The 14403-nt window shown below is 63.7% G+C and overlaps 1 protein-coding gene across 9 annotated transcripts in view; it reads right to left on the minus strand.

The window, feature by feature from the left end:
• Nucleotides 1-14403, minus strand: part of Prdm16 (PR/SET domain 16) — a 318869-nt gene that overhangs the window by 27411 nt on the left and 277055 nt on the right. For 8 of the 9 annotated variants that reach the window (XM_078025080.1, XM_078025077.1, XM_078025079.1 and 5 more), the window contains 3 exons: nt 10573-10783; nt 8288-8435; nt 7642-7795 (listed from right to left, as the gene is read on the minus strand). In XM_078025080.1, coding sequence (XP_077881206.1) covers nt 7642-7795; nt 8288-8435; nt 10573-10783 — 513 coding nt within the window. The remainder of the gene's footprint in view (nt 1-7641; nt 7796-8287; nt 8436-10572; nt 10784-14403) is intronic. The other variant, XM_078025076.1, reaches the window with a different exon arrangement.

Raw genomic sequence — 14403 nt, forward strand, 5'->3', positions numbered from 1 at the left:
CACCCTCACTGCACACGCCCGTCCTCTTCAGGACACGTCCCCCACTCGCCCTGTGGTCACCCACTCACAGACCTCACTGCACACGCCCGTCCTCTCCAGGACACGTCCCCACTCCCCCTGTGGTCACCCACTCACACACCCTCACTGCACACGCCCGTCCTCTCCAGGACACGTCCCCACTCCCCCTGTGGTCACCCACTCACACACCCTCACTGCACACGCCCGTCCTCTCCAGGACACGTCCCCACTCCCCCTGTGGTCACCCACTCACAGACCCTCACTGCACACGCCCGTCCTCTCCAGGACACGTCCCCACTCCCCCTGTGGTCACCCACTCACACACCCTCACTGCACACGCCCGTCCTCTCCAGGACACGTCCCCACTCCCCCTGTGGTCACCCACTCACAGACCCTCACTGCACACGCCCGTCCTCTCCAGGACACGTCCCCACTCCCCCTGTGGTCACCCACTCACACACCCTCACTGCACACGCCCGTCCTCTCCAGGACACGTCCCCACTCCCCCTGTGGTCACCCACTCACACACCCTCACTGCACACGCCTGTCCTCTCCAGGACACGTCCCCCACTCCCCCTGAGGTCACCCACTCACACACCCTCACTGCACACGCCCGTCCTCTCCAGGACACGTCCCCACTCCCCTGTGGTCACCCACTCACACACCCTCACTGCACACGCCTGTCCTCTCCAGGACACGTCCCCCACTCCCCCTGAGGTCACCCACTCACACACCCTCACTGCACACGCCTGTCCTCTCCAGGACACGTCCCCCACTCCCCCTGTGGTCACCACTCACACACCCTCACTGCACACGCCCGTCCTCTCCAGGACGCGTCCCCCACTCCCCTGTGGTCACCCACTCACACACCCTCACTGCACACGCCCGTCCTCTCCAGGACACGTCCCCACTCCCCCTGTGGTCACCCACTCACAGACCTCACTGCACACGCCTGTCCTCTCCAGGACACGTCCCCACTCCCCCTGTGGTCACCCACTCACACACCCTCACTGCACACGCCCGTCCTCTCCAGGACACGTCCCCACTCCCCCTGTGGTCACCCACTCACAGACCTCACTGCACACGCCTGTCCTCTCCAGGACACGTCCCCCACTCCCCCTGTGGTCACCCACTCACACACCCTCACTGCACACGCCCGTCCTCTCCAGGACACGTCCCCCACTCCCCCTGTGGTCACCCACTCACACACCCTCACTGCACACGCCCGTCCTCTGCAGGACACGTCCCCACTCCCCCTGTGGTCACCCACTCACACACCCTCACTGCACACGCCCGTCCTCTCCAGGACACGTCCCCACTCCCCCTGTGGTCACCCACTCACACACCCTCACTGCACACGCCCGTCCTCTCCAGGACACGTCCCCACTCCCCCTGTGGTCACCCACTCACACACCCTCACTGCACACGCCCGTCCTCTGCAAGACACGTCCCCCACTCCCCCTGTGGTCACCACTCACACACCCTCACTGCACACGCCCGTCCTCTGCAGGACACGTCCCCACTCCCCCTGTGGTCACCCACTCACACACCCTCACTGCACACGCCCGTCCTCTCCAGGACACGTCCCCACTCCCCCTGTGGTCACCCACTCACACACCCTCACTGCACACGCCCGTCCTCTCCAGGACACGTCCCCCACTCCCCCTGTGGTCACCCACTCACACACCCTCACTGCACACGCCCGTCCTCTCCAGGACACGTCCCCACTCCCCCTGTGGTCACCCACTCACAGACCCTCACTGCACACGCCCGTCCTCTCCAGGACACGTCCCCACTCCCCTGTGGTCACCCACTCACACACCCTCACTGCACACGCCCGTCCTCTCCAGGACACGTCCCCACTCCCCCTGTGGTCACCCACTCACACACCCTCACTGCACACGCCTGTCCTCTCCAGGACGCGTCCCCCACTCCCCCTGTGGTCACCCACTCACAGACCCTCACTGCACACGCCCGTCCTCTCCAGGACACGTCCCCACTCCCCCTGTGGTCACCCACTCACACACCCTCACTGCACACGCCTGTCCTCTCCAGGACGCGTCCCCCACTCCCCCTGTGGTCACCCACTCACACACCCTCACTGCACACGCCCGTCCTCTCCAGGACACGTCCCCACTCGCCCTGTGGTCACCCACTCACACACCCTCACTGCACACGCCCGTCCTCTCCAGGACACGTCCCCACTCCCCCTGTGGTCACCCACTCACACACCCTCACCGCACACGCCCGTCCTCTGCAGGACACGTCCCCCACTCCCCTGTGGTCACCCACTCACACACCCTCACTGCACACGCCCGTCCTCTGCAGGACACGTCCCCACTCCCCCTGTGGTCACCCACTCACAGACCTCACTGCACACGCCCGTCCTCTCCAGGACACGTCCCCCACTCCCCTGTGGTCACCCACTCACACACCCTCACTGCACACGCCCGTCCTCTCCAGGACATGTCCCCACTCCCCCTGTGGTCACCCACTCACAGACCTCACTGCACACGCCCGTCCTCTCCAGGACACGTCCCCCACTCCCCCTGTGGTCACCCACTCACACACCCTCACTGCACACGCCCGTCCTCTCCAGGACACGTCCCCCACTCCCCCTGTGGTCACCCACTCACAGACCTCACTGCACACGCCCGTCCTCTGCAGGACACGTCCCCCACTCCCCCTGTGGTCACCCACTCACACACCCTCACTGCACACGCCCGTCCTCTCCAGGACACGTCCCCACTCCCCCTGTGGTCACCACTCACACACCCTCACTGCACACGCCCGTCCTCTGCAGGACACGTCCCCGACTCCCCCTGTGGTCACCCACTCACAGACCTCACTGCACACGCCCGTCCTCTGCAGGACACGTCCCCCACTCCCCCTGTGGTCACCCACTCACACACCCTCACTGCACACGCCCGTCCTCTCCAGGACACGTCCCCACTCCCCCTGTGGTCACCCACTCACAGACCTCACTGCACATGCCCGTCCTCTCCAGGACACGTCCCCCACTCCCCCTGTGGTCACCCACTCACACACCCTCACTGCACACGCCCGTCCTCTGCAGGACACGTCCCCCACTCCCCCTGTGGTCACCCACTCACACACCCTCACTGCACACGCCCGTCCTCTCCAGGACGCGTCCCCCACTCCCCCTGTGGTCACCCACTCACAGACCTCACTGCACACGCCCGTCCTCTCCAGGACACGTCCCCCACTCCCCCTGTGGTCACCCACTCACACACCCTCACTGCACACGCCTGTCCTCTGCAGGACACGTCCCCACTCCCCCTGTGGTCACCCACTCACACACCCTCACTGCACACGCCCGTCCTCTCCAGGACACGTCCCCACTCCCCCTGTGGTCACCACTCACACACCCTCACTGCACACGCCCGTCCTCTGCAGGACGCGTCCCCACTCCCCCTGTGGTCACCCACTCACACACCCTCACTGCACACGCCCGTCCTCTCCAGGACACGTCCCCCACTCGCCCTGTGGTCACCCACTCACAGACCTCACTGCACACGCCCGTCCTCTCCAGGACGCGTCCCCCACTCCCCCTGTGGTCACCCACTCACACACCCTCACTGCACACGCCCGTCCTCTCCAGGACACGTCCCCCACTCCCCCTGTGGTCACCCACTCACACACCCTCACTGCACACGCCCGTCCTCTCCAGGACACGTCCCCCACTCCCCCTGTGGTCACCCACTCACACACCCTCACTGCACACGCCCGTCCTCTCCAGGACACGTCCCCACTCCCCCTGTGGTCACCCACTCACACACCCTCACTGCACACGCCCGTCCTCTCCAGGACACGTCCCCCACTCCCCCTGTGGTCACCCACTCACAGACCTCACTGCACACGCCCGTCCTCTCCAGGACACGTCCCCACTCCCCCTGTGGTCACCCACTCACACACCCTCACTGCACACGCCCGTCCTCTCCAGGACACGTCCCCACTCCCCCTGTGGTCACCCACTCACAGACCTCACTGCACACGCCCGTCCTCTCCAGGACACGTCCCCACTCCCCCTGTGGTCACCCACTCACAGACCTCACTGCACACGCCCGTCCTCTCCAGGACACGTCCCCCCAATCCCCCTGTGGTCACCCACTCACACACCCTCACTGCACACGCCCGTCCTCTCCAGGACACGTCCCCCACTCCCCCTGTGGTCACCCACTCACACACCCTCACTGCACACGCCCGTCCTCTCCAGGACACGTCCCCACTCCCCCTGTGGTCACCACTCACACACCCTCACTGCACACGCCCGTCCTCTGCAGGACACGTCCCCGACTCCCCCTGTGGTCACCCACTCACAGACCTCACTGCACACGCCCGTCCTCTGCAGGATACGTCCCCCACTCCCCCTGTGGTCACCCACTCACACACCCTCACTGCACACGCCCGTCCTCTCCAGGACACGTCCCCACTCCCCCTGTGGTCACCCACTCACAGACCTCACTGCACATGCCCGTCCTCTCCAGGACACGTCCCCCACTCCCCCTGTGGTCACCCACTCACACACCCTCACTGCACACGCCCGTCCTCTCCAGGACACGTCCCCCCACTCCCCCTGTGGTCACCACTCACGCACCCTCACTGCACACGCCCGTCCTCTCCAGGACACGTCCCCCACTCCCCCTGTGGTCACCCACTCACACACCCTCACTGCACACGCCCGTCCTCTCCAGGACACGTCCCCACTCCCCCTGTGGTCACCCACTCACAGACCTCACTGCACACGCCTGTCCTCTCCAGGACACGTCCCCCACTCCCCCTGTGGTCACCCACTCACACACCCTCACTGCACACGCCCGTCCTCTCCAGGACACGTCCCCCACTCCCCCTGTGGTCACCCACTCACACACCCTCACTGCACACGCCCGTCCTCTCCAGGACACGTCCCCACTCCCCCTGTGGTCACCCACTCACACACCCTCACTGCACACGCCCGTCCTCTCCAGGACACGTCCCCACTCCCCCTGTGGTCACCCACTCACACACCCTCACTGCACACGCCCGTCCTCTCCAGGACACGTCCCCCACTCCCCCTGTGGTCACCCACTCACAGACCTCACTGCACACGCCCGTCCTCTCCAGGACACGTCCCCACTCCCCCTGTGGTCACCACTCACAGACCTCACTGCACACGCCCGTCCTCTCCAGGACACGTCCCCACTCCCCCTGTGGTCACCCACTCACACACCCTCACTGCACACGCCCGTCCTCTCCAGGACACGTCCCCACTCCCCCTGTGGTCACCCACTCACACACCCTCACTGCACACGCCCGTCCTCTGCAGGACACGTCCCCACTCCCCCTGTGGTCACCCACTCACAGACCTCACTGCACACGCCCGTCCTCTCCAGGACACGTCCCCCACTCCCCCTGTGGTCACCACTCACACACCCTCACTGCACACGCCCGTCCTCTGCAGGACACGTCCCCCACTCCCCCTGTGGTCACCCACTCACACACCCTCACTGCACACGCCCGTCCTCTCCAGGACACGTCCCCCACTCCCCCTGTGGTCACCCACTCACACACCCTCACTGCACACGCCTGTCCTCTGCAGGACACGTCCCCACTCCCCCTGTGGTCACCCACTCACACACCCTCACTGCACACGCCTGTCCTCTCCAGGACACGTCCCCCACTCCCCTGTGGTCACCCACTCACACACCCTCACTGCACACGCCCGTCCTCTCCAGGACACGTCCCCACTCCCCCTGTGGTCACCCACTCACACACCCTCACTGCACACGCCCGTCCCCTGCAAGACACGTCCCCACTCCCCCTGTGGTCACCCACTCACACACCCTCACTGCACACGCCCGTCCTCTCCAGGACGCGTCCCCCACTCCCCCTGTGGTCACCACTCACGCACCCTCACTGCACACGCCCGTCCTCTCCAGGACGCGCTCTTTGGGAAAGTGCTCACGAGGAGCCGCCCACTTCCACGCGCCTTCTGGCCTCCTCCTTGCCACCTGTCCCTCAGGCACCCACGGGCACACTCCAGCTCCCCAGAGGGACAGACATCACCTTGGTTTCTGAGCTGGCGGGGGCTGGGGCTTCCAGGAGTCGGGTGGCTATGGGCGTGCACACAGGTTTCACCAGCGGGTGACACGGCGTCCGGGTGTACTCAGTGCCCGTGCCCTCGCTGTCCTCCAAGTGACCCACGTGGACTTCCCCACTTCCTCGCAGTTTCCCATCCAGACCTGAAGCCCTCGGAGGCGCTCCGCGCGTGTTGCCCAGCTCTGGCCTCCCCCGTCGGGGCCGTGCCCCACATCAACCTGGTACAGACTCCGTCTTGAGAGCTGGGTTGCCTTTGCCAGAGCCAAGGCCCAGAGCGGGGCCTGGACACCAAGGAGGGCATGAGTCCTACCCTGGGGCAGGCCCACCCCGCGGGAGCCTGTGCCATGCGGGGAACCCTGGGCTCAGCCCGCCCAGCAGGCGGCACCTGGAACTCACGCTCTCCACGGGACCCGTGGGCTTCACAAAGCCGGTTTGCACGTCCCGAGGACCACGGTGCGTCCCAGCGGGCCCTGCCCTGGCGAGGCTGCACCAGCCCTGGAAGCCGTCACCTCACACCAACACGCACACCCGCCCACAGGGCCTCGCGCTCCTCCTCCTCACTAGGCCTGAGCTGGGTGTCATGGTAACATGGGGGACAGTGCGCCAGAGGTCTGCGAGGGGTGACAGCCTGACGTGTGCGTGTGAGACGACCGTGCGAGGCAGGCGTGTGCGAGATGCACACGTGTGTGTGTTAGGTGACTGCATGGGGCAGGCGTGTACTTGGACACACATGTGTGTGTGTGTGAGATGATCCTGCACTACGCACATGTGTGTCAGTGACTACAGGGGCAGGCGTGTGCTTGGGAACGCACAAAGTGTGTGACTGCACGAGGCTTGAGGACTAGGCCTGCTGTGACAATGACGATGGCACACGGGGACATGGCCTCTCTGTGGCTGAACTCACTGAGAACCAGGGCCAAAGGCCCTGTGCAGGCCCACAGCCTGCGGGACTGGTCCCTGGTGACCTCTGCCCCCGTCCCCCCACCCTGAGCCTCTCAGCAGGCACCCAGGCCAGTGCTCCTCACCGCTGTGCTGGGCACCTCCCAACAAAGGTGCAGGGGCCGTGCCCACCCAGCACCAGCATGGCCTCCCTGAGGCTCTAGCCCTGCACTGCTGTCCCCAGCTGGTATCTGTCACCTCGTCTCCTCCCTCTAGCATGTGAACACGAGGACAGCAGGACAGGGCACCTGGTAGCGGGCCTGCCCTGTGGCTCTGGAGGACCTGCTCCGTGGCTGGCCCCACCCGGCTGCACTCTGTAGCTCAGCCAGTGCTGGGAACCGAGGTCCTTGCTGCCCCACCACCTACCTGCAGCCACTGGAGGAAGCACAAAGGGGGCACAGGCAGGAGGGGGGCGGGGAGCAGGGTGGAGCGAGCGGGCAGTTCTAGTGGCCCCTGAGGGCTGCCAGGACCCGGCCACTAGGCAGAGGCCTCAGGCCTGGCTGGGAGGGATTTCTGCCCCCCCCCCCCCACGGCGTGGGCCGACGGGCAGGCGCAGGCGGGCGCGGGCGGCAGGCGGGCACTCACATATGAAGGGCTTGACGGTGCTGTGGATGTGCTTGTGCTGCTTGAGGCCGGAGGACGTGGCGAAGGTCTTGCCGCAGTCGGGGCAGGCGTGCGCCCGGGCGCCCACGTGCTGCGAGCGGATGTGCCGCTGCAGGTTGCTGGGGTCCGTGAACACCTGGGAGAGACGCTCTGCTGGAGGGTCCAGCCAGAAAGGCCGGGCCCTGCCTCCCTCCGGCACTGCCCTCCCTGCCCGAGCTGGCCGGGGCAGCTGCTGGGGGCCACGGGGAGCCGCAGAGCCTTTGGGCTTGCGTTCCACAGTCACCCCTGAGGACCTGGGGGCCATAGGCCACACGTGATCCCCGCAGAGAGTGTCTCTGCTGAAGTCCATGGACCCCGAGGGCTGGCACCAGGGAGGCCACCCTCGCCAGCCTCTTCCTTTGGGTGGGCAGGGGCACGAGGGCCTCCCTGGAGAGGACGTGGGTTCTGGTTGGGCCCTGTTCCTCCTGAGTTATGCCATAGGGTCTCTGACTTCCTGTCCTCCCCAGGAATGAGGAAGGACCACAGTGGCCCCGGGCATCTCACCTAAGTTACTATCGCTACCCTGGGCATTTTCACAGGACGGCGGAGGAGCTGGGATGGGGCCAGGCTGGTGGGGCTGGCACAGTACCTTCACGCAGTTTTCACATTCAAAGCGCTTGCCACTGTCATGGGACATCTGGTGGCGGATGAGGTTGGACTTCCAGTTGAAGGCCTTGGGACACTGGTCACACTTGTACTCGCGCTCCTCTGTGTGGACGATCATGTGTTGCTCCAAGCTGGGGACAGGGGTCAGAGTCACTGGTGCCCTTGGCCTGCCCCTCCCGCTGCATCCTCTGGGGGTTGCCCATGGGCAGACACAGCTGGCCCTTGTGTCAGGAGGAAGCCGGTACCTACCCAGAGCTCAGTCCCTCATCCAAGGCCACCCCCAGTCAGCCAGGGGCAGGGCGGGACCCCAGGTCCCACGTCCTGGCCACCCTTCTGGGAAATCCCAACTTTGAACTAAACTTGGGCCAAGGGAAAAAGGAGTCACGGAGGTTGGATGCTGCCCTGAGCTGACGGGGGGCCACCCAGGAGGCAGAGGGAGTGGCAGAGGGTCTGCAAGGGTGACGCACTTGGGCGGGGACAGCAGCTGCTGGCAGGGTCCTGCCCCTCCCAGCTGAGGCAACAGCCTCTGACCGCTCCTCTCGGGGGACCCCTGCCTCCCCTCCCGTCCCGTCCCCGGGATATCCGTTAATCTTCATGAGCAAAGCAGTAATACATCACGGCCCGCTAATTACGGGGCCCAGCCATCCATTTAGATCAGGAACGCCTGCTCCTCCGGCACCCGGAGATTGTATCTTTTGCCTGTTGTTAATTGTGATTTATGTGTTTATGTAAAGAAAACAGGGGCCCTCTTTAGCGCACTCTGTGGCGGCCTCTGCCAGGATTCGCCCACACGCTCCTTTCTCAGTCATCTGGGTGGAGGGCCTGCATCCCAGGGGGCTGGGACTGGACGGGCTGTAAATCCCCAGCCATCACAGGCCGTTAGCGGCCTGATGGTGGCTCACTGGGCAGGGCAGGCCTGGCGGGAGCCCTCCCAGGCAGGAGAGGCCCGAGCCTCGGCCGCTGGTTCCTGGAGCTCTGGGACTGGGTGTCCTGCCTCCCCACAGAGCCCGGGTGCCATCTGCCCTTGGGATTTCATGTAGGTCCCCAATGGGTCGTAGGGTCTTGACTTCTGTCCAGCCTCAGGGCGGAGGAGGGCCAGTGGACCTGCTCCTGCTGTGTCCAGCCATTGTCCAGTGGGCCTGGCGCTCTGATGCCCTTCTCCGGCAGGTGGCTGCCACCTGAGGGGAGCAGAGCCTGGGGTCTGGGGTAGAAGGGTCCTGGATGATGCCTTCCTGGGCCTGAGGAGGGGTCTGGGGAGGCTGCCCATGTCGTCCTTGGCAGTGGGCACTGTGGCCCCTGGCATCAACTGGGGCTAGAGCGCAGTATGCCCAGGACCTGCCCACAGTCCTGATCCTTGCCAGGCGGTCTCCACAACTCAGGCCTGCGGCCGGCAGGGACACTGGTCTCCCTGTCAGGGATGAGCAGGTCTTTCTGGGGCTCAGACTTTCTGGTGGGAATGGGGCGCGACACCAAGGCTCCGGCACGGGCCGCTGGTGCGCCTTTTCTGTCCCCGCGTGGTGCGAGGGCCTGGTGCCCGTCTGCCCCGGTGCTCGCCTGGCCCCGGTGCCATCCTGCCCCTGGTGCCCTCCTGCCCCTGGTGCCCGCCTGCCCCTGGTGCCCGCCTGGCCCCGGTGCCCTCCTGCCCCTGGTGCCCTCCTGCCCCTGGTGCCCGCCTGCCCCTGGTGCCCGCCTGGCCCTGGTGCCCGCCTGCCCCTGGTGCCCGACGGCCCCTGGTGCCCGCCTGCCCCTGGTGCCCGCCTGGCCCCGGTGCCCGCCTGGCCCCGGTGCCCTCCTGCCCCTGGTGCCCACCTGCCCCTGGTGCCCGCCTGCCCCTGGTGCCCTCCTGCCCCTGGTGCCCGCCTGGCCCTGGTGCCCGCCTGCCCCTGGTGCCCTCCTGCCCCTGGTGCCCTCCTGGCCCCGGTGCCCGCCTGGCCCCGGTGCCCTTCTGCCCCTGGTGCCCGCCTGCCCCTGGTGCCCGCCTGGCCCTGCTGCCCGCCTGCCCCTGGTGCCCGCCTGGCCCTGGTGCCTTCCTGGCCCTGGTGCCCTCCTGCCCCTGGTGCCCGCCTGCCCCTGGTGCCCGCCTGGCCCTGGTGCCCGCCTGGCCCCGGTGTCCTCCTGCCCCTGGTGCCTGCCTGGCCCTGGTGCCCTCCTGCCCCTGGTGCCCGCCTGGCCCTGGCGCCCTCCTGCCCCTGGTGCCCGCCTGGCCCTGGTGCCCGCCTGCCCCTGCTGCCCGCCTGGCCCTGCTGCCCGCCTGGAGGGGGGTGGCACCTGTACTTGGTGGGGAACATCCGCTCGCAGTCCTTGCACTCGTGGGAGGGGTCGCTGCCCCCGCCACCGAGGCCCTCGGGCTTGCGCCCCTCCCCCAGGCCCTGGTACACGGTGGTCCCCGCAGAGCCGCAGGCGTACTTCTTGTGGCGCCGCAGGTCCACCTTGCACGGGAAGAGCTCGTCACACTCGTCACAGCGGAACGTGGGCTCCTCTGCAAGACAGGACAGGAGGTGGCAGCAGAGCCAGAGCCCCCCTGCCTGGCTCTCCTCTGCCCCCATCCTGGAGCCAGGGTCCCCGGGGCCTGGGAACCACAGGGACGGAAGACCCCCGGCTCTGCCTCCTGGGAAACACTGAGCCCACCGCATGGGGGCCCTGGCCGGGCCTCAGGCAGCCACTGTGGGCCAGAGGGGGCTCTGCCTGGGAGCCAGAAGGAAGCCAGGCCAAGGCTTTGTTTATGAATCAGGGGAAGAGACGACAGAGCGCCAACGCGTATAATAAATTATTGTCATCAAGGTCAAACAAATTAAAAGGGGGGCAGCTATTATTAAGTTTATGAGCAGCATCCTGACCACGGTGCCAAGCCAAACAATCAGGCTGGAGCTGTCACCCCGCGGGGGTGGGTCTGGGCCCCCTCCCGCCTCCCCTGCCTGTGCTGCTGGAGGACAGCTTCCACCCAGAGCCTGTGTGTGTCCCCACCCAGGAACCCTGCTTGCCACCTGGCTGGAGAGAGAACACCTGCTCTGAGCTCTCACAGTAGCACAGCACATTCGTGTGCTTGTGGGCACGTGTGGGTGTGCAGACACATGCTTGTGCATGGTGTGTGCAGCTGCATGTGGTGTATTTGCAGGAGTCTGACCAGACCAGCACAACTGTACCATGTTTGTGCATCTTTGTGTGAACATGTGTGCATGTCTGTGTATTTGCACCCATACTCATGAGCATGCATTTGTGTTTACATGCACATGTGTGTACGTGAACATGTGTTCATGGGTTTCTAGGCAACTGTGTGTGCAAATATTTGTGTACTGGCATATTTCCAAGCTTGCACATGTGTAGTATGCATGTACTGTGCAAATGTGCCTGCATTTGGGGTATATACATGTTTGTATCCATCTTTGTGTGTCCACGTGTGCGCACTTTGCATGTGTGCATGTGTTTTGGTGGGTCATGCATGCATGTTGTGTTGTGTTGTCACTTGTGAGCACATAACTGTGTCATGTGTTAGGTAGGCACATACTTATGTGCACATGTATGCTTTGAGTGTGCGCATCGCATGTGCACGTGTGCAGTGCATCCACGTGTGTTGTGAATGCATGAACACGTGTGCACAGGTTCAGATGTGAGGATGTGTGTCAGGGGTTGCATGTGCTCAAGTGAACGTGTGGGTGTGCACGTGCCCAGCCTGGTCAGAGCCTCGGTGAACTGGGCTGACTGAGAAGGCTGGAGCTGCAGGGTACCGAGGCAGGAGAGATGGGGACAGAGGAGAGACAGCTATGACCAGGGGCCACCTCCAAGTCCTGGAGGAGGCGAGATGCTCTTCAGCCTGGGCATTGTGATAGCCATGGGCAGGGCACCTCCTGATTCTGGAGGCTTCCCTGAGCCCAAGGGTAAAGGCCTGGGCTGCACTGCCACCCCTAATGGTGGGAACCCAGTGCCACCTTGAGTCCCTAAGATGCTGCTGCTGAGCCCACAGGGTGACACCTACAGGACACCAGTGCTGCCCACCAGCTGCCAAATCTTTGGAAAGGGGCTAATATCTGGGTGGCAAGGAAGGGCTGCCAGGCCAAAAGAGGGCCTTGGGCCTGCGTGGGTTTGGGGCCACGCGGCAGATGCCACTTCTAGTCCAGATAACCCAGTTTCACCAGGAGTTAGGTGTCCTGTCCCTGCTGACTCATCTGAGACTGTGGCCAACAAGGAACTTGCTGGGGAGGACGAGACCACAGAGAAAGAATGCAATGAGCCCCCCAGATCTGCAGACCCTCACCCACACAGCCCTGCTGGGCCACACGGGGTGTGCGCTGCAGCCTCATGCTGGACACTGGGCACCCAAGTCTCTATCCCAGCATCTGTAGGGAAGGCCACCTGGGATCATTCCCGGACAGGCGCAGAGCCAGAGAAACCCTCCTAGGCCCTGGACTCATCCTTGGGTGCCAGGGTGTGACCCCCAATGGGAACCTCAGAGTGAGGAGGGGGAGGAGGAGGGCAAAGGTGACTCACATTACAGGAATAGTCACCTCCAGGTCTACACGATGGCTTTAATATAACCCAGGGTGCAGGATCTTTTCAAGAGGTCTTTGCTGTGAACATTATGTAAACAGCGATGTTCACACGGGAGGTTCCCTGGGCACCTGCGGGGCAGGCGCTGTCCTAAGAGCTTCACGGGATCCATGTATTCGAGCCTGCACTGACCCGAGCGCCATGGGTGCTATTTGTGTGTCCCACTTTGTCACAGAATAGATGAGGGACACCACCAGCATCGGAACTAAGTTACCCCACCCAAAAAGCAGCACAACTGCAGAAGCTGAGGTTTGAAAACAAAGACAAGAAGAAGTGCCACCTCCACTCACCCATCCCGCTGACCAACTCATTTTTCCATTTTTGACTTGAAATTTGGATTTAAAATAAAAATCTGGGGGGCTAGGGGTGTAGCTCAGGGGCAGAGCACATGAGCATGCGTAAGGTTCTGGGTTCAACCCCCAGTCCTGCAGAAGCCCACAAGACACCAGGCCACAGAATCAGCAGAGGACTTGACAGGTTTAAATGAAAGTCCAGGTTCTGATTCTGGCGGTGTCCGAGGGCACACTGGAGGCAGTGCAGTGGGCCATGGTGACACACGGTGTTCCATCGTCCCGGGCCCCATTCTTCTGCAAACTCCCGTGCCCGCCCTGGAAGACACAGCGGAGCCTCACCAGCCCCTATGTGTGGTGTGGCCGGGCCCTTCAGCTTCCCGCAGGCAGGGGAGGCGGGATCCGAGTGCACATGGGTTTCCCTTCAGCAGCAACAGCAACCCCATCTTAAAGAAGTGCTAAAAGTGTGTGCGACACCCTGACGCACGTCCTGTGGCAACCCATGGTGTGGTGTCTGACCCTGTACGCACACACAGTGTCCTCTGGACCTTCCCTGGAGAGGGGGCAGTGCATTATTGTGAGCCTCTCTAGATGGAAAAGCGCATTTGAATACAAAGGACTTTATTTTCTTCCAAGACCAAGAAAGTTCTCATGGGAAAGAATTCTTTTTGACAAGCGTCTAGAGAAAATGAAAGGTCGCTGGACCCGGGAATCTGCACGTGGTCAGCAAACGGAGCTCCCTTTCAACCTCTCACCTGATGTGGTCCCCAGCCAAGCCCTGCTCTCCCAAAAGCACAAAAGAGAATGATTGGAAACCGAGCTCTCTTCATCTAACTGCGGTGGAGAGTCTGACTTCTACCCAAACCAAGCCACTCGGGCCCAGCCTGTGTCTTGCCCATCAAACCTGCACCTCCTTGTCTAGCTCAAGTTCCATCAGCAACTTTCACGGCAGAGCAGGAACATAACAGAAAAATAAATCAGTGCCTAATGGCTTCGAGAACGGAGGGGTTCACAATTACGCGGCATCCACACGCTAATCTACGACTCCAGCCTCGAAAGAGCTCGAGAGCTGACTCCAAATTCCTGCAGTGATAAGGGGCCTCTGCATTTAGCCAGGCTGGCATAAAAGAGTTTTTATGATAATTATCTTAGTGAGGAACGTTTTTGCATTTTCTTTCTGCTGGATTCAGAGTTTAAGTGGGGGTGGGGAGTGGCTTTTTGGGGCGGCAAAGAAGCGACCTTGACAGCAGAGGGTGGAAAAGTC

The sequence above is a fragment of the Ictidomys tridecemlineatus genome, chromosome 11, assembly GCF_052094955.1.
Source record: "Ictidomys tridecemlineatus isolate mIctTri1 chromosome 11, mIctTri1.hap1, whole genome shotgun sequence".
In the NCBI taxonomy this organism is placed as follows: Eukaryota; Metazoa; Chordata; class Mammalia; order Rodentia; family Sciuridae; genus Ictidomys; species Ictidomys tridecemlineatus.